Source organism: Bidens hawaiensis, unplaced genomic scaffold (assembly GCF_021521415.1).
Source record: "Bidens hawaiensis isolate Kalapana, Puna unplaced genomic scaffold, B.hawaiensis_p1.1 tig00001087_1, whole genome shotgun sequence".
Taxonomy (NCBI): domain Eukaryota; kingdom Viridiplantae; phylum Streptophyta; class Magnoliopsida; order Asterales; family Asteraceae; genus Bidens; species Bidens hawaiensis.
The window spans coordinates 1524634-1552619 of NW_027491062.1; the positions used below are offsets into that span (position 1 = coordinate 1524634).

The window sequence follows — 27986 nt, forward strand, 5'->3', positions numbered from 1 at the left end:
TGTTTAAAAATTGGATTCTTGCGTTATCTTTCAACGCACCGTTTTCAGGTGAGTAATCTCGTACTTAATCCCCTTTTATTTTTGACGTTTTGGGATGTTCATGTGTTCGTACAACTTGAGTCTTAAACTTGTTTATGAAATTTATGTGCGCAAAACCCCATGTGTTATGGACGTTTACTTGGCTGTTTATTTGTATGTGTGAATCATTAACCGCTTTGTTCGGCCTATTCCGAAGTTTTCATGGATCCATTAGATGAACACGGGAGACCTATCGTTTACGGTTTTCTTGTTTTGTTTACACATGCACGTATGATTTCTCGTTTTTGTGCTCAATTGGGAGCACGGATTGAACTATGAGCTATGATCTATTTAGGCTTGATCACAATCTGATTACACCCTATGTTAAACCCCAGTTAAGCACATGTTGCGCGCAGTGTTTGTTATTATCTATTTATATCTATTAAACTTGATTTCTCACCGACACGCAAGTGTTGACGTTTTATTTTAACACATGTTCAGGTTTGCTGTAGCTGCTTTTGGGAATCTTAAGGACACGTAGGATGTTTTCTTTTCTTTGGACCTAGATTAAAATGTAACAAGACAAATTATGTTATTTGAATATTTTGAGTTATGATATGATTTATGTTACTTTACGATTGGTGTTCTGCGCGTGCGCAATGAAAATGTATTTATTAAATATTGACACCCAAATAGTGTCACGAGTAATGAAACAATACGTGGCGCCCCGATGTATAATCCGCCATCGGTCGGGGTGTGACAAGCACTTCCTGTAGAAGCTCTCATGTGGGCGGGCCTGAGTCGCCTGTTTTCGTTGAGCCGAACGGCCGTAAGTTTTATTGATTTTCTTTTGGGTGGTCTTCCAAAGTTTCTGTTATTTTAATTTCTGCGTTTGTTTTTCATATTTTGGATCTATGCTTAACGCCTTGTATGATGACAAGGGGTGTGTTGGGAAAACTATCAGCGATGTTAAGCAAGTGTCTGTCATGGAAAGGAATGCCAAATATTTCCTCTTTCTTGTGAATGTGCGGGCCGAGCCAGTTGTCTCGGATACTATCTTTGAAATAGGTGCGTCCATCTTAAACCCACCTCCTCTTAATGTGCTGACCTCCGACGGGACGATCGTCATTCTTAGTGATGACTCTGCCATCCTCGAGGAGGAAAGCTCAGATGATGCTTCTGAGGTTTCATCTGCCTATCATATACTAGCAGAGCTTTACCAGAAGAGGTCTTTCCACGCATCGCAGGCGAGTGATGCGGGTACTAGTGCTTCGGACGCCGGAAGAATCGAAAATGAAGAAACGCTGGACCCATCGTCTGTGGAAACCACTACCGCCCAGCCTTTCAGAGCGACTGGTGACCGTGACCGGTACGTTCGTAAATGTTAGCTTTTTGTTGTATAAGATAATGAGATCTGACTTTGATTGTGCTATGCAGATCCATCCATTGTTAAGGGTCACACATTTGGTAAGCTATCAATGCCGAAACCAAATGTTGAAAACTAACCATCGCCTCCTCCGGAGAAAGAGGCAGAGAAGCCTGTTACCCCTCTTGTTGGAACGACTGTGGAGGGGTCTAGCGTTCAACCGACGACTGCTGGGCCGTTGGATTACCTTTTCCAAGGTGGGGACGTTGCTAGTTTTCAACATGATAACCCTGAGGTTACCGCTGAGGGCTTCAGGGTTAATGAATCTCCCCTCCGATCCGCCTCTCAATTTTATTCCACTTCTTCGCCTTTTATGTCAGGCGAGGAAGGAGAATTCCATTTTGGACCGTTTGCCCATGAGATTGGGGGAGGTTCTTCGCAGAATGCTCCCCAGTAGACTTCCTCCTCCCCTATCCGTCTCGGGACTTCAAGTTCTCACTTTTTTGGGAACGTGCAATTAGGAGGAGACTATGATTTGTTTGTCCCGCCTTGGGACTTTGTCAATGGGTCGCGGGTTTCCAACCCAAAAATTTGTATGAGTTTTGTCGAACATTGCATGCCACCTGCTGAGATAGCACATCAGAAGACTCGCTCCCGCCAAGAACTTCATACTAATTTAGTTGTTTCTTTGACGAACAGCTTGGCTTGTAGTCAAGAAATCTTGCGGGAGTAGCGGACAATGGGCGGGAAGCTTGGTGCGGCTTCCGAGGCCGTGAAGGTTGCTGAGGAGCAGCGGAAGCCAGCAGTCGCGGCAAAATGGAAGCAGGTCGACATTGAGGCTGCACTCAAGCTAGAGAAATACCGAAGCGCTGCTGCTGCTAAGAGTTGGAAAGAGGCCTGTGAAAGGTCTAATGCCACTCTTGAAGCTTCCCGAGCCGAAACTCAAAGAAAGAAGGACGAATTGGCGCGGGCACAGGACGAGGTGTCCCGTCAGGACGCCCGGATTCAAGAGCTCGAGGAAGCGTTGAGATTGCAAGGGTAGCAGTCTGAGCTTAAGGACAAGACTATTGTTGAAATGCAATCTGAATACGACTCCCTCTTGCAGTCTCAAACTGAGACAAGCAACCAAGCTTCTGCTGAGCTACAGAAGCTTCGTGATAAGGCGGAACGTGCCGAATGGGAGAGGCATTACTTCCTCAACCGTGGCCTTGACTCGGTAAGATTTCTTTCGTATGCTGCTTTATTTATGCCTTTCGTATTAACGTGTTCATTACGCTTTTGTTATTAGGTCATTCGTCATATCAAGAGGAGCACGGAGCTTACCGACTGCTTCGTGAACCTGACTACTGCTTCGGAAGGCTTTGGCCGGGTGAAAGGTTTTGATGAAGGATTAGCATTTTCCCAATCCGGACAACCTATTGAGAGTCACCCGCTCTTTGGCCTTGACGCGAAGCACGAGTTGGATATGCGGGTGAAGGAGTATGATGATCTGACCTTCCCGCTGCAACATATGCTTCCGGAATTTGCTTCATCCGAAGATGGTGTGAAGCAATTGTGGGTATATATTGATGATGAATCGGATGATGATGAGTCCGATGATGACAAGGCGGAAGATGTGGCGCATATTGCTCCGGAAGATACAACGCCTCCTAACCCATAGGATGGTTGTAGGTGTTTAAAATTTTGGCTTGTAATTTTTTTTCATGTATTTTGTGATCAATATTTTGAATGAAAAGAAGCTCTATGTTGATAATATCTGTTGTGAAATATCTTGTCTTTTTTGTACTTGTGCAATTTGGAATGAGCTGACGACGTGGCAGAGAGGGGGTATAAGCGACGGTTGACGAGACGTGTAAATCGTCCACTTGACAGCCTGTATACACTTTTTCGAATCCCTCGCCTGACGTGTCAGTCATTCTGTGGCCTGGAATTTTCTCTTTCTTCTGTTAGTCAGACGGTCGCATTAATTGCGATGGGTATAAATAGGCCTTGAAGTCTTCAATCCATTCTTATCACTTACATATTTTCTCTCTTACTCATATCAAAGAACTTCTTCTTTCTTATATCCGTTTCATATCTTGTTCATAAAATGGCCGCCCAGAAGAAGAATACTCATGCTACTAGCGAAGTCGGATGCGAGATCAAAGAGAAAGATTTTGATGACGTTAAAAACGTGTATGGCTTCCCTCCGGAATGGGAAGCCGAACGTCCATTACAAGGAGTCATTGCAACGGCGCCTCCGCCGAAGAAAATGGCTGTTTACTTGGATCACTTTACTACCGGGTATTTCCGATTGCCTGTGACCAAGTTTGTTCAATCAATCATGACAGCGTATGGGATTCATTTATCTCAGATCCATCCATTCGGGATGCTTAGAATTCGTCATTTCGAATTCTGCTGTCAGGCGTGTGATTATGACCCTTCCGTCGGTATGTTTGCTGTTTTTACAAAATGACTTATCGTGAAGGCTGGTATAGTTTTGCTACTACCAGGAAAGGGGTTGCTGGTTTTGAATGGCTCCGCAACATTCATGGATGGAAATCCAAATTTTTTTGGATTCGGGAAGATGTTATCCCGTTTACTATGACGCGTCGAAAACCCAAAGATAAGCTGCCGGAAGTATTTGCTTCCGAATATAAGGGACACACTTGGTATCTTGCTTTGACCAGGACTCCAACACCCATGCTTCCTATTCATGAGGGAGCGATGGTTCATGCCAAGATGAGCCGTTTATGGCCATTCCCTACTCTGGAACCATATTATGAGAATTCGGACGAAAGTAAGTTTTCATTTATATCTTTCCGGGTGCTCGGTTTTCGTTGTTTAACATGTTTTTAATTGCAGGCGAGGGTACAATTCTTTCCACCCTTATGGACAAGGTGGGTGGCATGATGGTACACCGCCTTATTACACAACATGATGTGCCATTTCTGGATCGCACGCGGAGTAACTTTGTGTTTTCCACGACTCTCACTCCGGAGCCTATTGTTTCTGAGGCGATGTATGCCCGATGTGAGGAATTTGTCAAGAAATGCGAAGGTATTTTTCAGCCTCGCCCTTTAACCACCATCACCTCGAGCGGAGTGATAGTTCTTCTGTCATCCAGCGAAGAGTCATCACTCTGTGAAGGGGGTTTGCCGATAGGTACTACTAACCCTTCATCTTCCACTGTAGGTTTGACCCGTAAGCACGACCTAGAGACCACCACCGATCCGCCAACAGGTGAGGAAGGTGGTCCTCAATCCGTGGAGGGTGAACCTCAGGCTTTGGATGCGGGTACTTCTAAGGCTGCTGGCAGTGGAACGCGCAGCCTTCCGATGGTGCGCCTAAGAAGAAGAAGAAGGAAAAGACCCAGGTTCTTGACGTGGGTGCTCGTCTTCGAGAGCTGTCTTCCCGAGATGCTTCCAAAGGTCAGTTTTTAAACCCTTATGGCTATATTTTGACCTTGTCACTTACTGATAGCTAAGAAAGCTTTGCCTTGAAATTTTAGGTTTCAAGGATTCAACTACTGTACAACTTCCAACTCCGCCAACCTCTCCATTCAACACTGTTCGAGAGCCGATCAATCTATCAGACTCTTCTCCCATCAGGGAAAAAGAGGTTGGTGAGTTTGAGTAGCCTCCCACATCTCCACCCCATGATGAACACAATCTCCAAGATCAGGGTGGGGCTAATGTGTCTAAACACAGAGGGCAAACTTCCTCTTCTCAAACGGGTGAAGATACTGCTCCGCATCATCCCCGATGAACGTTACGGCGGAATCGGTACTGAATGATGCGGAGGTTTTACAGGAATATCTCGACGAGAGTCTTCCTCCCGCAGAGAAGGAACGACAACGTCGCCGCGTCCGCAAAGATCTGTTCGACTCCAACTCTTATCATGTGGCGAACGCTGTGTCTACCAACAAGGAACTTCGTCGGGATTGGTTAGCTATGAATGATGAGTTGGAGGAAACCGAGTGGAACTTTCTTGATTCCAAGAAAGAGGCTCTCAAGGCATTGACTGATGCTCAGGACAGTCATTGAGCTATGGAAGTGGCGAAAGCCGAACAACTTGCTGCTGAGGAAGCTAAGGTCGCTTTTCAGAAACAACTAGACGACCAAGCTGAGCTGATTAAGACCTTTCAAGCCAAATCAGCAGCTAAGGACAAGCGCTTATCTGACCTTAATGCTAAGAGTCGAGACCAAGCGCTGGAGTGTGCTAATCATAATATGGATCTTATCCGAGCTCAAGCGGACAAGAAGTGGCTTCTCTCAACAGCGATTCCCAAGGTATCAAGTCTGTTTAACTTAATCCGTTTAGATGTGAATGAGCTTACATCTGTTTGTTGTGCTTAATAGGTTATTACTGTTGTTCGGAACAGTGACGATCTTGGGAACTGTGTTGCGATACTTCTTGTAACATCCTAAAATTTTTATAATGTTAAATAAAAGAAAGTTATGTTTAGTGATTTCACGTTTTAGTTATTTAATGTCGAGTAAGGAACGGGTCATGGGCTTAGATTACGTAAGATGGGTTAAATGAGAATGGGCCTTGGGTCCGTGGGCTTATAAATACCCATCCCAAGCCCAAGATATCATTTTATTTCCATCTTTCTCTTTTACACACTCAAAGCACACACATAACCGACCGAGATCCGAAGTCGAGACCCGAGATTTTGCTGGTAGATCTGAGTTGGAAAGGTAAGAACTAATCCCGCAAAGCTAATATTACTGAAAATGGTTAGGATTTGACGGGTTAATCGGACCCGAAACACAACTGCCCAAATCGGATCCCTAAAACGTCGATTTTAGGCCGATTTGAAGGTTGGGATTTGTAGGCGCCGATCATACGATTCCGTGGGTACCAAAATCGAGTTATTTGGCTAAGAAACGAAGGAGTTATGGGCAAACAGATCTGCAGCGCGACAACTTCGCCTTCATCTGGGCAACTTCGCCTTCAAGCGATGAACTTCGCCTGCAAGCTAAGTTCGCCTGATGAACTTCGCCTGCAAGCCAAGTTCGCCTGATAAGTTCGCCTGATGGCAACTTCGCCTGATGGCAACTTCGCCTAAATGGTAACTTCGCCTAAAAGCCAAGTTCGCCTGAGGTTTAACTTCGCCTAAAAGCCAAGTTCGCCTAAGGTTTAACTTCGCCTAAAAGCCAAGTTCGCCTAAGGTTTAACTTCGCCTAAAAGCCAAGTTCGCCTAAGGTTTAACTTCGCCTGAAGCCAAGTTCGCCTAAGGTTTAACTTCGCCTAAAGTGAAGTTCGCTTAGAAAATAAATTAAAAACCTAATGGAAAATGTGTTAAGGCAGTTATCGAAAATAAAATTTTTCCAAGCTGACCTGGCAGCTTAACCCCAGCCAGGGGCTCTGCCCCTTGGACCCCGCTAGGGGCTGCCGCCCCTAGAACCCCGCTGCCAGGGGCGCTGCCCCCGGACCCCCGTTCGTTGTGGGTCATTTATAGATAGAAATACAAAACGAGAAGTAGTAGTTAATTGATATGTGTAAATATTATACAGTTAGCCGAGCCCAGTTAAAGAAAGGAATTACGATCAACGGCGAGCGTAACAGGATCCAGGTGAGTTTCTAGCCCCATTCCTTGTTATGTTTTCGGGGCTGTGTGCATACTTGATGTGTTGTTAATACATTTATCCTAAGTGATAAATGTATGCCATATGTGATATATGTGATATGTATGAATGATTGCTTGATGGTTCGTGAACGATCTTCGGATATTGCACGTACTGTCAGGTTGGAACGTTATAAAGCCATATGTGATATATGTGATATGTATGAATGATTGCTTGATGGTTCGTGAACGATCTTCGGATATTGAACGTACTGTCAGGTTGTAACGTTATAAATATGGCAAGTATGATATGTATGTTTATGTGTATGAACGTAATAAAGTTAATAAAAGAAGGAAATGACGATTGTATGGTTGTATGGTTACGAAAAGGGTACCAAGCCCTAATAATACTCGAGGTATGTTGCATGTTGTATGGTAACGAAGAGGGAATTGAACCCTACTAATATTCGAAAACAAGGGACCAGACCCTAATAATATCTGTGATGTTAGGGACCAGACCCTAATAATATCTGTGATGTTAGGGACCAGACCCTCATAATATCTGTGATGTTAGGGACCAGACCCTTATAATATCTGTGATGTTAGGGACCAGACCCTTATAATATCTGTGATGTTAGGGACCAGACCCTTATAACATCTGTGATGTTAGGGACCAGACCCTTATAATATCTGTGAGGTTATAGGGCGAAAGGCTCTTTAAAACGTATGATTATGAATGTAAAGAAAGTATGTAAGTAAGAATGAAGGCATGAGTACTTATGTGTGTATGAAAGAAAGTTATGAGGTTAAGTACGTATGTATGTAATATGGTATTGTATGGTATTGTATGATTAACTAGAACTCACTCAGCGTAGCTGACTTTTAGTATGCACGCAGGTGAGTAGGTTGAGACAGCTGGCTTGAGTGGAGGACACATGGCAGAAGACTAAAGCCTGGCATCTGAAGATCTGATATGTTTATTAAGTTATGTTTTGATTTTGAAAGACAAGAGGAATGTTTTAAGACATGATTATGAATCGATATGTAATGTTTTATGAAAGTTTTATATTCCGCGTAAAGTTTTTAATTAACTCTGATATTTAGAACTGTGTTTATGAGTAAATCCAACACGAAAGTAGGGTTACCGGTAACGGGGCCTTACACTTCTCCGCGCTTCCGAATAAGCAGGTCGACAAATGGGCTTTGAGGAAGGCTATAATTTTGCTTCCGAAGGTAAAGTGCCGGAGGAGTATGTCTTGGCTGGTGTGGATACCGCTTCCATCCTTATCGAGAAAACCAAGGATTATGACACTCTGAAATTCTACCTCTCCGATCATATATCGGAGCTTGCGGACAAAGAAGATGCCATAGATCAATTAAAGAATTTATAACCTTGATGAGGGAGAAGAGGAAGCTGATGACACCACAGAAGAAGAAGATGCTACCCCATAGGTGTATAGGTCCTTATTGTAAATACTCTTTTTGCTTGTAATCTCATTTGACTATCCAATAAGAAGTCTTGTTTTCTTCCGGTGCACATTGTTTTATGTTCTATAATATAAGTGTCTGTCCGAAACTTTGTTTTTGTCAATAAAAGATTACAGCGTATCGGAATGAAGTGGAACTAACTCAATGTTTTTCATTTGTTGGCATGAGCCTTTTTAGAAAAAGGAATTACACAATTACTGTACTATGTGGGCGCGCGGGCCGAAAATAAAAGACAACTAGGAGCACTACATGTAGCATTTCTTTAGCTGTGCTGCATTCCACGTCCGAGGAATCTCAGTCCCGTCTAATTTCTCCAACTTGTAGGCACCTTTGGTTAATACTTGTTTCATCCTGTAGGGTCCTTCCCAAGTTGGGGCTAACTTTCCCGGAGGCTCCTGTCCGGATGCCTCGTTGTTGCCGAAGACAAAGTCTCCCGCCTCGAATTCGCATACTTGGACCCGCGAGTTGTAGTATTTTTGAAGCCGTCTTTTGTAATTGTGCTCGCGAATCGATGCTAATTCTCGTCTTTCCTCGAGAAAATCGAGATTCATCCGGAGTTCACGATCGTTATCGTTGATTAACAGAACCCTCGCGGATGGGATCCTGATTTCTGCCGGGATCATGGCTTCTGTACCATAGGTTAGGCTAAACGGTGTTTCCAGATTGATAGAGTTCTTTTGGGTGCTGAAGGCCCAGAGTACATGGGGCAATTCGTCAACCCAACCCGTTCGTTTAGTACCTAACCTCGCTTTAATCCCTTCCTTGATAGTTCGGTTGGTTCGTTCGACCTGACCGTTTGCTTGCGGGTGTGCTACGGATGTGAAGACTTGAGTGACTTGAAGTTCTTTCAACCAATCCTGTAACCCGCTGTTAGCAAATTGGGTCCCATTATCACTTACCAATTCTTGTGGTAGGCCAAACCGGCAAATAATGAATTCCCAAAGGAATTTTTTTACGGTTGATGCCGTTATCGAGGCAACTGGTTTGGCTTCTACCCACTTGGTGAAGTAATCAATGGCCACTATCAAGAATTTGACTCATCCTGGAGCTTCTGGGAAAGGTCCCATAATGTCAATAGCCCACTTTTGGAACGACCAGGCAGATGTTACCGGAACCAGTTCGTTTTTTGGACGCAGGGTGTTGGGGGCATGACGTTGGCATGAATCACACTTTCTGATTTCTTGCACAGTGTCCAAGTGCATGCCAGGCCAATAGTACCCTGCGTTCATAATTTTTGCAACTGTCATTCTTGGTCTCGCGTGTAATCCGCAAATACCTTCATGGATTTCTCGAATTAAGTAATTTGCGTCTTCTGCGTCTACACAACGTAAGAGCGGGCCAAGAAATGACCTCCGGTATAAAATACCATCAGTCAACTGATAATTCAGAGCTCTGTGCTTGATTTTCCGAGCCTCAGCTTTTCCTGCTGGAAGCGCTCCGGAAGACAAGTAAGCTTTTATGGGTGTCATCCATGATTCGGTGCTAGTTTGAATTACCAGGACTTGATTTTGTGGGACGGATGGATGATCAAGAACTTCCACACGAATATCTTTAGCGAAATGCTCGAAATTCGTTAAAGCTAGTTTGCTAAAGGCGTCCGCCGATTTGTTCTCGCTCCTCTTAATGTGAACAACATTGAAGTAGTTGAATTGGCGGATCAAGACCTTCGCTTGTGACAAATAAGAGGCCATAACGTCATTTTTGGCTTCATATGTTCCATTTATTTGTCCTGCAATTAGCATAGAATCCACCCGTGCTTCTAAGTGTCTCACCCCAAGCTTTTTCGCTATCCGCAGGCCTGCCAAGAAGGCTTCATACTCCGCTTCGTTGTTGGTACTTTTGAAGTCCAACTTGATGGCGTATGTAAATTCATGTCCCTCGGGATTAACTAGCCTTAGGCCAGCACCACATCCTTCACTGCTCGAGGCTCCGTCCGTAAACAATGACCAAATTTGTCCTTGTTCCGGAGGTGCTTGGGGTTGTTGTTCAATCAAACACTCTTGTTCTTTGTCTTGCGAAACTTCTGTGACAAAGTCCGCCAGCACTTGTCCCTTGATTGCCGGTCTTGGTTTATACTCGATCGAGTATTCACCTAATTCAATGGCCCACTTTGCTAGGTGACTGGACAATTCGGGCTTACTCAACACGTTCTTGAGTTTGTATCCGGTTAACACATTTATGGGATGACCCTGGAAATATCTGCGGATTCCTCTGGCGGCGTAGATCAGTGCCAGTACCAGCTTTTCCAAAATCGAATATCTTGTTTCCGGGTCCGATAATGTTCTACTGACGTAATAAATTGGAGTTTGGACATTTTTCCTGTCCGTCAATAGGACAACCCCCACAGCAATGTTGGATGTCGACAGATATAGTGTTAATGGTTCACCTGCGTGTGGAGCAGTTAACGTGGGTAATTCCATTAAACACTTCTTGACTTCTTGGAACGCTTGCTCGGCTTCCGGAGTCCATCTGAATTGCGCCTTTTTGAGGCAATTTCTCAGAGTTGAAGTGAACGGATAAGATTTAGCAGCGTGGTTTGCCAAAAACCTATTTAACGCTACCAATCTCCTGTTAAGTGTTTGGACTTCTTTGAGGGATGCGGGGGATGGCATGCGGGTTACTGCTTGTATCTTGTCTGGATTAGCCTTGAAACCCGTGCCTGTAACGATTACCCTGAGGAACTTCCCTTCCTCCATTCCGAAGGAACACTTTGCTGGATTGAGTTTCATGTTGATGCTTTTCAGTGTTTCGAAAGTTTCCTCTATGTCCCTCAACATTTAATCTTCTTCGATGCTTTTGATCACTAAATCGTCCATGTAAACTTCGAGGTTTCGACTTATCTGACATTTGAAGGCTTGATCCATCAGCCTTTTATATGTGCCCCCCCGCGTTTTTTAACTCGAAAGGCATCATTCTGTAGCAGAATGTGCCCTGGTCAGTGCGGAACGCTGTCTTATCCTCATCACCAGCCGCCATATGAATCTGGTGATATCCTTTGTAGGCATCGAGGAAGCACTTGAATTTGAATGGGGCCACAACATCTACCTTTAAGTCAATTTCCGGATGTGGGTAACAATCTTTTGGACATGCCTTGTTTAGATCTTTGTAATCTATACACATCCTCCATGTTCCGTTACTTTTTGGGACCATCACCGGGTTGGCCACCCATGTTTGGTACTTGATTTCTCGGATGATTCCGGTGTGAAGAAGGTCTTGCACTTGCTCGTTCATGGCTTTTGTCTGTTCGGGGCCCATTTTCCGCTTCTTTTGTACAATTGGGGTGATCAACGGATTCACCTTCAATTTGTGCTCTGAAATGTTCCGCGGGACACCTGTCATGTCCGCGGGCTGCCATGCGAAAATGTCGATATTCTTTGTCAATAATTGTTTCAGAAAAGTTCGGACGATTTCGGAGATAGCCGGACAAATTACTACGGTTTGATCGGGAAATTTCTTGTTGAGAACCCATTTCTCCGGTTCAGTCCTCTGGTTTTGTTTGGAAACTATGTTCGGCCTTGAAATTTCAGTTGTGTAGCAATGTCGGTTAACATGGATTATTGCTACGCCAGTTCGGGTCGGGACCCCTACTGCTCCGTGAGTTGTGGACGGATGAGCATTGAAGTCACCAATTGCCTCTCGTCCGAGGATAATATCATGTTTGGATGTTGCTGGTAAAACTAGGAATTCAACAGTTCTTGAGTGAACTCCATCACTAAGTGTGACCGGGAAAGTAATGACACCCCGCGGATGCATTATTTCTCCACCAAACCCAGAGACGGGTGCGTGAATAGGTCGCAACCGTTCTTTGTCATCTTCCTCAAGTTGCTCAAAGCACTGTTCATACATAATGTCGGACGTACTACCAGTGTCGAAGAACACATATTGCGACCGATAGTGTCTGAATAAGGCAGTAATTATCAAAGGGTTTTTATTACATGGTCCTCCTTTGATACGAGGAAATATGACTGACTCATTTTTCCACTCTTCGTCCTCAAATTCTTTCCTCTTCCCGCTGGTCTGCTGGCCTCCGTGAATCATATGAACGTTAAGATCTTTTATTTGCCTTTTGGCCGGGCCCTGGTTGTCCTTTGCGGGAGGTTTACCAGCCCCTGGTCTTACATTCTTGATTAAATGGTTTAACTTTCCGTTTTTTACCGCTGCCTCTATTTCATTTCTTAAGGCCACACATTCGTTTGTGTTGTGCCCTATGTCATCATGGTACGTACAATGTTTATTACTTTCATAGAATGATTTCCTTGGTAATGGTTGAGGCTTGCGGAAAGTCAGATTCTCTGTCGTGAGGATTTCTGATGGAGATTTTGACAACTGAGTCCAACTGTTATTGGAAGAACGTGCGGGAAAGTTACGTTTGTTCTTGTTGCTAATCAATGATCTCACATCAAATTGCTTTGGTGCTTCTGTACTTGGTTGCAGTCTAGACCAAATTGGCCCCTTGGCCTGTCTATTTGATCTTGGGGTTTGGAATTTGACTCTTGGCACTTGTTTTTGACCGCCGGATCCCAAGGTTTTTTCAGTTCTTGCGAATAGCTTAACTGACGTCATGATTTCGTCCCAAGATTTGGGCATACCATCTCTTCCGGTTAGAGTACGAATCAGGGCATCACTATTTACATTCTTTCGGAATGCTCCCCTCAGCATGTCTTCACTAACCCCGCCAATATTAAGGCTCTCATTATTGAAACGGGTAATGAAATCCTCAATGGATTCATTATATCGCCTTACTACATCAAGTATTTCGGACGGGTCACGAGTGTGTTTCTTTTGTTGACTAAAGTGTTGGGAAAACTTTGCTACGAAGTCTTTCCAACTCTTAATGTGTCCGCAAGGCAATTTTTCAAACCATTCTCGTGCAGCTCCAGTAAATGTCAATGCGAACATATGACACCAGTATGGAAGAATCCAACCACTGACTCCTCCAACTGCTTCGAACCTCAGCAAGTGATCACTGGGGTCTGTCATCCCGTTATATATCCCAACGGATGTTGGTATTTTTGCGTTTATCGGGAACGGAGCTGTCGCGAAGGCCGGAATGAACTCGGATTTTTCTGCGAATGATTCCGGGCGATATGGTTTGGAAAAATCGTGTTCCGCATTGCTGTAATATTCTGCGTGGCAAATAGCCGATCACGGATAACTAGCCTCTCCAAATGGAAGAAAACGGCTGTCTCCGCTGTAATAGCTACCTCCCGGATGATATGTCGAGTCGTGTCCGTCTAGTTCTTCTTCGTAAGACGGTACTCGCATATTTATGCGGGGATGAGGACGTTACCTTGGAATTTCTTTCTGGTATTGCTCTTCTGGGTGACTGTACTGAATATGACTTCCTCTTATCGGAGGAGAAATAGATCTCCTAGGAGGATCATCATAGCTTAGGGTACGGGCGTGAAGTCGTTCATTCCGTACCCTTCGTCCATATTCAGCGACCAAACTCTCTTATTGGATACGGAACCACTCATCCGGAGACAAGAGTCCCTCAGATCTATGGCTTGTTGTATGAGTTTTCATCGGGGCTGTGTCACCTGAATTTTCTTCGAGGTCCAATTCTAGGTAAGTCCGGCGATTTTCTCTCATAATTCGCCCAAGATCTCCCAAATTGGAACCTCTCTGAGCTGTAACCCCTCCTAGATCGTTGGGTTGGGTACCAGTTGGTGTTACTACATTTCTTGTACCCACTGGAGCAGCGTCTGCCAGTGGGGTAAGATGCCTTCGAGTTGATGAACCACCCAAAGTAAAACCTCCGGGTGTCACAACATCATCTTGCTCATCCGGAGTAAGATTCTGAGCAAACAATGACGTTGCTCTCTCACGTGTTTCTAGGTTAGTAACACGTGGGGTTTGTTCTGAGGTCCCCGTCGGCCCTTTAGGAATTTGATTCATATCGTAACTTCGAAAACAAAAATTGATGTTCTAACAAAAACACGGATGACGCCAATGAAGAATCACGGATCTACTCCCCACTAATGGGTCCTAGATCCAATGAGTCAACAGGGTAGGATACGGTTAACTGCCAAATGATATGAACCCAACTTCCTAAAGTCCGATGACGAACACCTGCAAAACAGACACCGTGAGCTCGTTACGGGAAGGACAAGAGGGGGGTCTTCCCGTAACCACCCTCTGGCGTGAGAATAAGTACTGGTCTGTAGAAGATAAGCACTTAAGTAAATTGAGAGAGTATAGTGGGAGTGAATGAATACCTCATGATGATTAGAGGGTATTTATAGCCGAAGGGTGTGGGAAGGTGATTGGGCCAGCTGTCCTTTAAGAGGATACCTGCATAACCGTCTGGACACGTGTCCGTATGTAATAGGTTCATCTTATACGTTGCATGTGCATGTATAACAACCTGGACACGTGTCACTTTATCATTGGTTAACGGGAGAATATTGGCCATGTGCATGGTTATAACGACCTTGCCAAATGTCACTGGTTATTTGGCCGAAAGATCACGTATTGCTCAAGAAAGCATCTTGGCAAGTCTTCTAGAAGATAATTGGTTATTGACAGCTGTCCCGGAGCATTTACCTCGTGGTTATTTACGCGGAAGGATATTCCTTCTTGCGGATGATCTTTGAGGGTGCTGTGATGCTTCCGCATGCGCTATGAAGGTGTTTCTTCCTCAACTGAATATGCGGGTGGTTTATGTGTCTCGCGGGTGCCTTATGAGGGACTTCTGATTGACCCAAGGGTAATCCTTAAGGGTATTTGGGTCTTTTTGGTACCTTACCTTTATAGTTATGTAATAGTTTGGATTATCAAAATCCAATTAACCTATAATAGTTAAGATAAAACACGCAAATAATAAAGTTTTTGTAAATTTTCATGTAAGAAAACACAAGCTAAGGTACAAAATTCAGCCAAGTTGCCTTGAGATTTAGTAATGAAGACAAAATGCAAGTTAAATTCCTTGGAAACTTCTTAGGAAACTCACCTCACAATTTCATGTGTAATTTAAACTTACATGGTTCCACACTACTTGAAAAGTCTTGGTCTTAGTTTCCTTTTATTTTCTATATAACTTTGATCATGAACAAGGACACATGCATTAACTTACACCTTACAAAACAGTGAGTGTTTAGAAAAAAAATGGAGGCAGAAAGAGAATCATGCAAACTAATTCTAACTAATGAGCTGATCAAATCAGCTTATAGTCAGTCCATGAAAGCTTATAACCACAATAAAGATTATATTATTACTACTAGCAAGAAAGGCTCATTGGATGTTTCCATCATTGCATTTAAAGGATCAATGGAGGTTGATGATTTCTACCAAAATGATCATTTTGGAGTTACTGACGTTGACCGTACTGTGTTCCCCTCTCCAGCGTATCGCCGAGGGTCAACCTGCTAAAGTCAATGCATCACTTCTTCAAAAGTTTCAAGATCTTTTGAATAAGTCCGAGTTAAAAGAAGAGGTACATTAGACTTTCAGTAAAATTATATAAAAAATATTTTTTTTTTAAAATATATATTTTTGGGGCCCACTTTTCTACTCGCCACGGCCATAACTTTCAGTTTCTAAAATGTTCTTTTCAATTTGAACACCTCAAACTAATATTGTGGAAAAATAATTACCAGGTGGAGACAATGGTTAAAAAAAGTAAAAAGATATTATTCACCGGACATTCAACAGGCGGAGCGATAGCAAGTCTTGTCACACTATGGATGCTTGATGAATACACAAGGAAAAAAAAAAACCAAACTTCCAATATTTGGTTGTGTGACTTTTGGGTCTCCGCTTATAGGTGACGTGACCCTTACCCACGCAGTGCAGAGAGAGAAATGGGCGGGTTATTTTACCCATTTCGTTATGGAGCGTGACATTGTTCCTCGTATGATGCTAGCTCCAAAAACATCCATTCAAGAACATCTACTTAATATCCTAAGTTTCTTCCAACAAAAAGTCAACAGCTTGACCGCTAAAAAGTCCAACCTTTTCACCAAAAAACATACCGAAAGAACCACTGATTTTGATCATATCAGTATTGGAGTGTTTTTTGAAGACGTGTTGATTAATGCATCAACGGTTGCAAGCCACGACGCATATGATCTTGTGGAATCTACAAATTCTCTAAAGGAGAAGTTATCAGTTGACTTTGTAGAAGTCAGCCCTTACAGGCCTTTTGGTGTTTACGTTTACTGTACTCGAGGCGAAGATTCGTCTTCACCCAGACAACAACTTCTTGTAGAAAACCCGAATGCTGCTATGCAGCTGTTGTTTTATTTCTTGCAGTTACCCAATGAAGATCAAGATTTAGCTCAATTTGCTGTTGAGAGTTTAACTGAAAGTTTTGGTTATGTAGAAGAACTGAACAAGAACGGATTACAGTTGGAACAACGGGTTAATTTGCAAGACCTTAATGAAGACTTGTGGACGTCAAACGAGACCAGTAGTGCGAGGGTTCATACAAGCAACAAAGCTCTATTTGAACTGGTTAGTATGATTCTATACCTTAGTCTTGAATGAGAATGTTATCACAAAAGTTTTATAAATTAATGGATTTAGTCATAAAAAAAGAATACCAAAGCCCATCGTATTATTAGTTCAATATAACATTTTTTAATCAAATTTGGTAAAGGAAAAAAATGTTTCGGGTCAATTCAACCTGATGCAAAATAATTTAGACCCGTCGCTCAATTTCTCCACCTCAATGCATTTCTTGTATCTATTTTCGGGTTTTCAAACTAAACCGTACATTTATGTTTTATAGACTCCAAGCGCAAAATGGTGTCTATTAGCAGTGGAAGAAGATAAAGCGAGGAAGAAAAAGAACGAGAATGAGGTAAAAGAATCGATGAGAAAGTACAAATTAAATGAAACCGAAACCAAAAACAAAAAACCGAAGATCATTGAAGATTTATTAGACGAGATCCTCAAGTACAAAGAAAAACACGGGGATGGGCCAAATGATTACTACGAAGCTTTCAAACTCCAAAACGATCTTCAAAACGACTTTGAAGCTAACGTGAACCGTTTAGAGCAAGCTAAGATATGGGATGTAATTGTTGAAATGATAAGGCGTAAGGACTTACCTGATGAATTTGAAGTGTGGGATGAGTTCGTCGAGTTAGGGACTCGATTCAGAAGAGTCTATGAGCCATTGGATATAGCAAACTATTACCGACACTCCAAAGGTGAAGATACTGGAGCTAAGTATTTGGCAGTTAGGCCAAAGAGGTATAAGTTTACACAAAGATGCTATGAGCATGCAAATGTGACAGGGTTTGAGTTGGTTTCCGAGAGTAACTTTGTTGCGGAGGTTGAGGAACTTATGAATGAGGTCATAAAACCGAAGAACAAGACGATTGAGCAGGTTAAGAATGACTTGGAGAGCATAAAGAATAAGGTTGAAAAGTGGAAATCTGATAAGAAAATAGCGAATGAAGATGTGTTTTGGGGAGAATCCGTTTTGTCCAAGTTGGATGTAAAACTCGCAGAAGCTAACATGAATTGAGACGTTAACAATGTAAGTTTGTTTGAAGTCGAGAATAAAACTTTCGAATTCAATAAGGTGGACTAGTAGAATTTGTGTATTAAACTTTTCTTATTTGTAATGTGTGTTATTCTGCTTAATTTGATTCTGTAATAGTTGTCTTAAAGAGTTTTATGTATCATTTGCAATTTAATAAAATCTTACCGTGTAAAGAAAAAAGATCTACAAATGATCATATGCACACACACTATTGTCTAAGTAACATTATCATTATCATTTTGATGGTCTATCCACAAACAAAAATGGGATATACACATCAATATTGTAGATTTCTAGAAAGCTTCAATGGAGTTAAAATTTGAGTTGAGTAAGCAAAGAAACAAGAGCAAAAGGCTAACATATCCATAATGAAATTTAATAAATAATTAGAAAACCACCTGTCCTAAATGTTACCATAAAAGGGCAACAAGACAAAAGTGAGTAGTGGCACTTAACTCTTGGATGTGAAGTACAAGTTACAAAAGTGCAAAAACACCATACACAAATTCAATTACGAAGAAACACAGATATAATTTCTTAAGGGCCTAGATCTAATGAGTCCACAGGGTACGGGGCAAACAACTAACAAACAACGATTCAAGTATAATCTTTTAAGTCCAATGACAGAAAACCTGCAAAACAACCACCGTGAGCTCGTTACGGGAAGGAAAAGATGGGGGGGGGGGTCTTCCCTAACCACCTTCCGGCGTGAGAATAAGTACAGTTCCGATAAAGATAAAGTACTTAAGTATTTTGAGTAGATATTGGGGAGTGAATGAATACCTCATGGAGATGATGAAGGGTATTTATAGACGAATGATGTGGGAATATGATTGGCCCAACTGTCATTTCCTAGAAGATGCTTTCGTAACAACCTGGACACGTGTTCGCACCCAATAGGATGAACCCTCTAGGCCATGTAAACGGTTATAACATCCTGGACACGTGTCTTCATATAATAGGATGAGCTATTCTGGCCATGTGCACGGTTATAACAACTTGGCCAACTGTCTTCTTTCTATTGGCTGGTACGTCTCGTGCTCTCCAAGAAATGATCTTGGTAAATCTTCTAGAAATAAGTTGGTTAATTACAGATGTCCTCTGACGTTGCCTTTTGGTTATCTTCGCAGGTGAGAACAGTGTCCTGCGGATGACTTCTGAGGGCGAGGGCGTCTGGATCCTCCCGCACATAATCTCTAAGATTTATTATTGTTCTTCCTTTTTCTTGAGTTATGCGGATGGTAGGGGTGTGCATGGGTCGGTTTTGAGTCAAACCCATAACCAAAACTAGGGGTGTTTATCAGATCGGATAACGGATTATTCGGGTTATTCGGATTTGAAAATTTTTGGACCCTATCCGAAATCCGATCCGATCCGAATTAGGAATATTTCTATCCGATCCGAATCTATCCGAATTCAATTCGGATCGGATTCGGATAATATCCGAATAATCCGAAATTAACCTAAAAATTTTTCGTATTTTTTTGTTCCTAACATTTAATAGTTTAAAATCACAATAAACATACACACCAAAAAATACGAATTACTCTTAACACAAATTTAAAGTTTAAACTTCAAATAATAGTCTAATAAATATACGAAACCGGAAAATACCACTAAAAACATGTTTTTTATTCGGATTAAACGGATATTCGAATAATCCGAACAATCCGAATTTTTTCAAATTCCATATCCGAATCCGAATTAGTTATTCGGATATTCGGATTGATCCGATCCGAATATCCGAATAAGAATTCGGATCGGTTTATTTGGGTTTCGGTTCGGATTTCGGTTTTTTTTCGGATTTCGGATTTCTTGAACACCCCTAACCAAAACCGATATGTCAGTTAATGGATAACCATAACCATAACCGACCCGTTATGGCGGTTATGGTTAATCGGTTTTGTAGGTTATAGTGAGTCAGTTATGGGTCGGTTAACCGTAACCAAAAAAATGTAATTGGACTTAAAAGTTTGGTACCAGTTATTACAAAAAACAACATGGCATAATCTAACAAAGTATATAATCATTAATATTAATACCAAATATTCAAAAAAAGAATGACATTATATAATCCAACAATGTAATTCAATTTAATTTGATAACAAACGTTAATCAAAACATCAAAATGACATGATCCATCAAACATGTTTGGTGGAAGTTAATCCCAAACATATTGTTGGTTAAATAAATGGGTCGGTTCGGTTATGGCGGTTTTGAAATTATTTTTAATCGAAACCGACCCGTATTTGACGGTTTTTAAACTTTCATTAAACCGACCCACCGTTTATGTCGGTTATGGTTCGGTTAAACGGTTATGGCGGTTAAATTGCTCACTCATAGCGGGTGGTTTATATGTCCCGCGGGTGACTCCTGAGGAAGTGCCCTTTCAACCGTGAGTAGTTCTTAAGGGTATTTGGTATTTACCTCTATAAATTCGAACATAACCACATATTCAATTAAATCTACAAAAGACCTGGAGTCGTCGTGGACAATAAGAAACTTCATCGGAACTCAGCTCAGCGTAGGTGTGGAAACAAAACTGCAAGTGTAGATAAAATACATATATCTCCCTTGTAATGTCATTAATTAGTTCTTTCTTAATTTCATTTCATTAAGATGAAAATGAATTGTAGTTTTTATGATAAATACTGACATAACCCTCACTATTTATCGGATTAAAGAAATGGGATTGTGTTTGATGACTATAGCGTGTGTAACATGAAGTTGAAGGCATAAGAGTATATGCATCTTTTAGCAAATATATCATCATTCCTATGATAATTTTTTTTACTTTAAATTGTCAAATTTTAGTTAAACTGAAAACGATGCATAGAACTTTAAGACAACTATTACAGAATCAAAGTACAGTTTATACAGTTTTTAACCAAACCACACACAAATCCATACATATTACAAATAAGAACACGAAGATCGCAAAAAGATTGAAAACATACACCGGAGATTCAACCCCACCTTATCGCATGATGAAAATATTATCGTTGTCCCTTACAAATCATATTAGCTTATGTCAGTTTTCCTGCAACTTGGACAAATTAAACAGATTCTCCTTAAAATTCATCAATCTTACCTTCAATTCTAAACTTTCCTCTTTATGGCTAAATCCTTCTTAACATTTTCAATCATCTTGTTCTTCAGTTTTATAACCTTTTGTATAAGTTTCTAACACCATGAAACCAGTTTACTCTTAGACGCAAACTCAAACCCCATCGGAACGAAATTCTCTTAACAGGGTGAGAATGTGACAACCTCGACTTTTCGATTCATTAAAATAAATGTAATATTTATTAACTGTATTATTATTATTTAGATTTTCCTATTTTTAGTCAAATCAATTAGCTAAGTCTAAGGATATGAGCATGATCTGCTCCTGTAAATTAGCTATATTCTTGTATATATAGGATCTTTAATAATAATGAAAATCATCCTTGGAAATCAATTTTTTACATGGTATCAGAGCATAGGGCTCCTTACCACCGTTTTCTTTTCTTTATTTCCGGCCACCAAGCTACGGCTTGCTATTTTTTTCCTTTGTTAACTGTTTTTCCAACCTCTCACCCATGGGTGATAAAGCAGAAAGCTCAATGAACCTCAAACCTCTTCATCCCGTTTACACCGTTACCAACATTCAAAATAAGGTGCGTGTGCTCGACGGTGTGAAGGTTTCATACCCATCGTGGGTCAAGCTTTTTAAACTACATGCTAAAGGATACAAAGTCTCAGCTCACATTGACGGTACGCCGCCACCCGCCCAAGATGATCCAAAGTTTCCCGATTGGTCGGAAATCGATGCCATCGTCCTTCAATGGATTTATGGAACCTTGTCTGATGATCTTCTTGTCCGTGTTCTTGAGACCAAGTCCACGGCATTTCAAGCTTGGTCTCGCATTGAGAAGATTTTCCTCAACAACAAGCGCGCTCGAGCAACGGCTTTGGAGCATGAATTCAACAGTATCACGTTGAAATCCATGCCATCGATTGAGGCGTATTGCCAAAAGATCAAGGAAGTAGGTGATCAACTAAAAGCCGTTGATGTTCCTGTGAATGATCAAAAGCTAGTTATGCAACTAGTCCATGGTCTGCCCACAGAATACGACACGACTGCCTCAATCATAAACCAATCTCAGCCAGATTGGGAAGAGGCTATAGGAAGGTTGGACTTGGATCATCGACGCATAGTTGCGCGTGATAAGTTGTCACCTCCAACTGCTATAGCAGTCACCCCGTCGGAAGCCCCCCCTCGCCGTCGCAATAACTCCCGGCCAACCTACAACAACCGACGCCAATCTTCCTCACAGGGTAGCAGTTCCACACGCCCTAAAGGCCAACCACCTCAACTGAAGACCCATTGGGCTCCCCAGTACACGCCCAATCAGCCCTGGCCCAACTGGACCAGCCCATACCCGTGGACACCTCCACCCTGCCCCTACCCAACCCAATCCGGCTGGGCTCCATGGGCATGTCCATATAACTGGAACCCTTCGGTCCGTGAACAGAAACATAACTCGGGCCAAAACCACAAACAAACTCAAACTCCCTCAAACCCATCAGCAAACATGGCTGATTTCGACCTACTTATCCCAACCCAGCTTGGTGAGGCCTTTCAAGCATTAAATATGAACAATGATGATGGGGAGTGGAACATGGATACAGGAGCTTCTGACCATCTAACCGGAGACCAAGGTATGATACATACTCCCTTGTATAATTGTCCACATGGTTCGATTCTTGAAGGTAATGGCGCTAGCATAAAAGTACATGGATCGGGAAACTCCACCTTAAAAACACCTTCACGAATCCTACACCTTAAAAACATGCTTTACACTCCCGACATTATTAAAAATCTAATTTCGGTTCATAAATTTACAATTGATAATAATGTCTCAGTTGACTTTGACCCATTTGGTTTTTCTGTGAAGGAACTGAAGAGTGGACGGATTCTTTCCCGCCACAATGCTCGAGTCACCTTTACCCATTTACGTATCCTGTTTCACCTACCGTTTTGGCCTCTACATTTCAAGACTTTTGGCATGATCGCTTGGAACATCCGGGATTACCGGTCTTTGATTTTCTTGTTTCCAATAAATTTATTTCATGTAATAAATGTCCTAAGAATCTTGTTTGCAAGTCTTGTCAATTATCTAAAAGTAAAAGATTACCGTTTTCTAGCTCACAATCATGTACCGCTTTACCTTTTGATATATTGCATTGTGATCTATGGACATCGCCCATTGTTAGTAAAAACGGGTACAAGTACTACATGGTACTTGTTGACGACTACACACATTACACATGGGTTTTCCCACTTAAACTTAAATCGGAAACCTTCGCAAAGTTTTCCAGTTTTCACAAATATATTCAAACCCAATTTCACACCCCTATTAAATCTTTTCAAAGTGACTTAGGGGGTGAGTTTGACAACAATCAATTCAAATCATTTGCTAATAACCATGGTCTTCAATTCCGTTTTTCATGTCCGCATACATCACAACAAAATGGTAGATCCGAACGCATGATACGGCGTCTAAATGAGATCATGCTAACCCTTCTTACCCATGCCTCTCTACCTCCCACCTTTTGGGTAGAAGCGCTCCATACTGCATGCTACCTACACAACATCCTTCCAACCACTCGCCTAAAATACCAAACCCCAACCACAGCCCTATACCTCCGCCAACCATCTTATGCTCACTTGCGTGTTTTTGGTTGCGCATGTTATCCCAACATATCATCTACCCGTCCACACAAACTTGCTCTCCGGTCCAACGCGTGTGTCTTCCTCGGTTATCCGGCTGATTACCGCGGATACCGTTGCCTCGATCTCTCAACAGGCAAAATCATTTTGTCACGCCATGTGACCTTTGATGAAACATGTTTCCCATTTAGCAAACATGTATCCACAAAACAATCGGATTATTCTTTTTTGGATCATGAGCCATCACCTTTAATATTCCAACATTCCCAATTAAACACATATCCCACTACTGTCTCATCTAACACAAATAACCACCCCACAATCGTATCCTCACCTGCGCACCATATTCCTGCCCAACCATACACACCTCCACATCAAACCTCACCTATCCACCAGCCCAATCCGCTACCCCAAACAACGCCACCATCACCACCACCATCCTCACCACCACCGAAACACCCCATGGCCACCCGCTCTATGTCGGGCATTTATAAAACCCGCATTCCACTCAACCTACACACTTTCGCAGCCCAACCTATCTCTCCTATACCCACTTCCTACCTTAAAGCCCTTGCCGATCCATGTTGGAATGCTGCCATGGCCGAAGAGTTTCGGGCTCTAATGGATAATGAAACTTGGGAGCTAGTACCAAGACCCTCGAATGCAAATATAATCAGATGCATGTGGCTCTTTAGACACAAATTCAATGCTAATGGCACACTCCAATGGTACAAAGCTCGTCATGTGGTTAATGGTAAAAGTCAACAAGTTGGTGTCGATTGTGATGAGACGTTCAGCCCTGTTGTTAAACCCACGACTATACGAACGGTTCTCAGTCTTGCGGTTTCCCGAAGTTGGCCAATACACCAACTCGACGTCAAGAACGCTTTCCTACACGGCAACTTACCGGAAACTGTTCTCATGTTTCAACCGCCGGGCTTCACTAATAAATCATTTCCTAACCATGTTTGCAGGTTAAAGAAATCTTTATACGGTTTGAAACAGGCACCGCACGCTTGGTACGAAAGATTTGCAACATATATTACCAAGTGCAGGTTTAAAAGCACGGTTAGTGACACTTGTTTGTTTGTATACCGACAAGGTAATCAGGTTGCCTACCTATTGTTGTACGTAGACGACATAATTCTTACGGCGTCTGACAACATACTCCTAAAAAGGGTCATAAACATCCTTTCATCCGAGTTTGCAATGACCGACCTCGGCGAACTGCATCACTTTCTTGGGATTTCGGTTACTAAGAAAGGTGGCGGATTGTTCCTATCTCAAGCATCCTACGCCGTCGATATATTAAAACGGGGCAACATGGTTGATTGCAAACCTGCATCTAAACTAAGTGCTTCAAGTGGACCACCATTATCAGATGGTTCTTTGTATAGACAACTAGCGGGGGCATTACAATATTTAACAATCACTTATGCTGTGCAACAAATCTGCCTTTTTATGCATCAGCCCCGTGAACCTCATTTTCAGTTCCTAAAGCGTGTGCTACGCTATGTCAAAGGCACTACAGATTTCGGCATACGTATCTCACCCTCCAAATCCACCCAATTGACTGCCTATTCCGATGCGGATTGGGGGGGTTGCCCGGACTCTCGAAGATCCACATCCGGGTATTGTGTTTTCTTAGGAGACAACTTGGTGTCTTGGTCGTCAAAACGACAACCTACTATTTCTAGATCAAGCGCCTAGGCCGAATACCGCGGGGTCGCAAATGCAGTAGCAGAAGCAAGCTGGTTAAGAAACTTATTACTGGAATTATTTGTTCCAACTCGTAAAGCAACAATAGTATATTGTCACAACATCTCGGCCGTTTACTTATCTGAAAATCCCGTTCAACATCAACGAACAAAACATGTCGAACTTGACATTCACTTCGTTAGAGAAAAGGTTCGTATTGGCGCAGTTCGAGTTCTACATGTTCCAGCCGATTTTCAGTATGCCGACATTTTTACTAAAGGGCTTCCGCGTCAACTGTTCACTCGTTTCAGATCCAGCCTGTGCATCCGTCCTCCTCCTGCTCAGACTGAGGGGGTGTATTAACTGTATTATTATTATTTAGATTTTCCTATTTTTGTAAACTATTTTTAGTCAAATCAATTAGCTAAGTCTAAGGATATGAGCATGATCTGCTCCTGTAAATTAGCTATATTCTTGTATATATAGGATTTTGATAATAATGAAAATCATCCTTGGAAATCAATTGTTTACAATATTGAGCTTTAATTCTACTAAGGACTGATAACATATCAATTTCGTTGGATCTTTAAATTTAAACAATCAAACTTGGTGTCATTAAAAATCTAAGACGATACGCTAGTGCGAATATTACATTCATTGCATATTAAATAAAAAAAGTTGGTACTAATATTATTTTAATAAATTCTTGAAAATAATTTATTGACACACGATGTATAATTTAGAACCTTTGCGAAGGTGCTACTAGTTAAAACAATTTAATATAAATTTTGATTAAAACTCGAGGTATTTAGCAATTATTACAAATCGAAATTCTAAACATCTGGATACTATTAACTTCATGTTTGCAATTGAGTTTGAAAACAACTAATTGATTTATTGATCATTTCAGAAAGACAATAAGTTAAAAGAATGTTTGACATTCATAAAAGTCTTTTTCAGTTTAGTTTTTTAAAATTTTTTTCTAAAAGCAAAATTTCTGACTTCTTAAAATGACTTTTAAAAAAAGTCAATAAGTTATTTCCGAACTCAATCCCAAACATGCCCTAAGGTTCTATCAAAGTAAATTACGAACTTCACGTAGCGATATAGCCTACTACTAGATAACCCATTCACTCTAACAAAACCCTAACTACAACCCATTTCCCGCGGCCTCATCGTCCGGAGTGACGGTACAAGCAAGGCAAAGCGACATGGTGGTTGAGCGAGTTAGCGGTGATGGTTGGTATTGCGAATGAGCGTCGGCGAGCCGAGCCACAACAACTTGCTCGGTGATGGTAAAAGGCGGTTTACTCACACGAGAAGCAGTGAGCATCGGAAGTCTGAAGTGGTATGTTAGGCTGTGCCAAATAACACAACAGAGGCGCGTTTCCAGGAAAAACTGAGTTGCGCGGGCTAGGGTTATGCTACAGCCGTCTTGTCAGTAGGGGCTATGCATGCGTGAACGGGTTTGTACACGCCATAATCACACACCGCACTCGTTGAAAAGGCGGCTGCTGCGAAACCCTAGCGGCCCTGCAGCTAGATTTCGTCGAAAAACACACCTGCATTTTATTCTTTGGCCATGGCTAAAACAATACCACCACCATACCGTTGATGCTCATTACTGCCAACATAAATAAACCCACCATTTACCATCACCAAAGAAACCGATGTAGTGGCTCAACTCATTGTCACCGCATCACACTGCTCGTCCCGATGTGAGTGGGGGCGAAAATGAGATCCAGGAAGCCGTCGCCGATGAGGTGAACACATGTGTCAGATATGGCAGCCCGACGTTGACGTCGTGAACAACAACATGTATAACATATCGTCTACGATATATGGGATGGAGAATACATCATGGACGACATATTTCGACCACGTGTCGTTATCCGGTTTGTTTAGCAACACGTCATCGGTATTCCCTAACATGTCGCCGTCGACGAGATACCTAAGGGACAAAGTTGGAAACTTGAATTAGAGGGGACAAATTTGGAATCACTACATTCTATAAATAGGCCATTTCCAGAATTTTCCCTTCTTTCTCACCATTCAACTAGGAGTATGAATTATTCACCTCATTCTTCATCATTCTTCATTTTTTATTTTTCTTTTTTATTTAATACAATTTATATATATACATATATATATATATATAGGATTAGGTTCATTTTAGAATTGTTTTTAGTGCGAGAAGTATGAGAAATCATTATAACCAATCATAATTTTTCTTTTAATTATATATGTAATTTATGTTGAAGGGTACAATTGTAATCTCCATAAATGTGTTAATATGGTAACTATTAATTGCTGGAGGTTTTAAATAATATCTTATATTTTATTTTACTTAAATATTTGCAAGAGATTAGTGTACATATTTTTCAAACATTTGCAAGTAATATTTTTATTTTTTATTTTCTTAAACATTTGATTATGGTAACTATTTTTTATTTATATTTAATTATTGTATGTATTGTACATATTTCTCATGTTAACATTAGTGTCCCACAATTATTCAAACTACTACAAAATTAAGTATTTGCTACGGTCAAATTCGTAGCAAATCTGTAGCTAACACCTGGTTTGCTACGGATTATGTCCGTAAGTACAAGTCTCGTAGCTAACTTATTTGCTACGGAATGTTGCTACGAAATTA

General features: G+C 41.7%; 1 protein-coding gene and 1 pseudogene across 2 annotated transcripts; one reads left to right on the top strand and one right to left on the bottom strand.

The window, feature by feature from the left end:
- Window positions 1-8668: 8668 nt before the first annotated feature.
- On the bottom strand, window positions 8669-13403 carry LOC143557720 (uncharacterized). The gene is made up of 3 exons (XM_077046729.1): window positions 11540-13403; window positions 9642-11136; window positions 8669-9290 (listed from the first exon to the last, which is right to left on the bottom strand). Exons 1-3 carry the CDS (start codon window positions 13401-13403, stop codon window positions 8669-8671), a joined length of 3981 nt encoding a protein of 1326 aa, XP_076902844.1.
- A 2126-nt stretch (window positions 13404-15529) lies between these two features.
- On the top strand, window positions 15530-18036 carry LOC143557146 (protein EDS1L-like; annotated as a pseudogene). The gene is made up of 3 exons (XR_013139522.1): window positions 15530-15858; window positions 16022-16877; window positions 17155-18036. The product of XR_013139522.1 is annotated as a protein EDS1L-like (transcript).
- Window positions 18037-27986: the final 9950 nt, after the last annotated feature.

Coding starts and splice junctions, on each gene's coding strand:
- LOC143557720 (XM_077046729.1), bottom strand. CDS start 13,403: ATGACAGACCCCAGTGATCACTTGCTGAGGTTCGAAGCAGTTGGAGGA. Junction 11,137..11,539: donor TAACGGAACATGGAGGATGT/GTATAGATTACA, acceptor AACTCAATCCAG/CAAAGTGTTCCTTCGGAATG. Junction 9,291..9,641: donor GCAAAAATTATGAACGCAGG/GTACTATTGGCC, acceptor ATTTGCTAACAG/CGGGTTACAGGATTGGTTGA.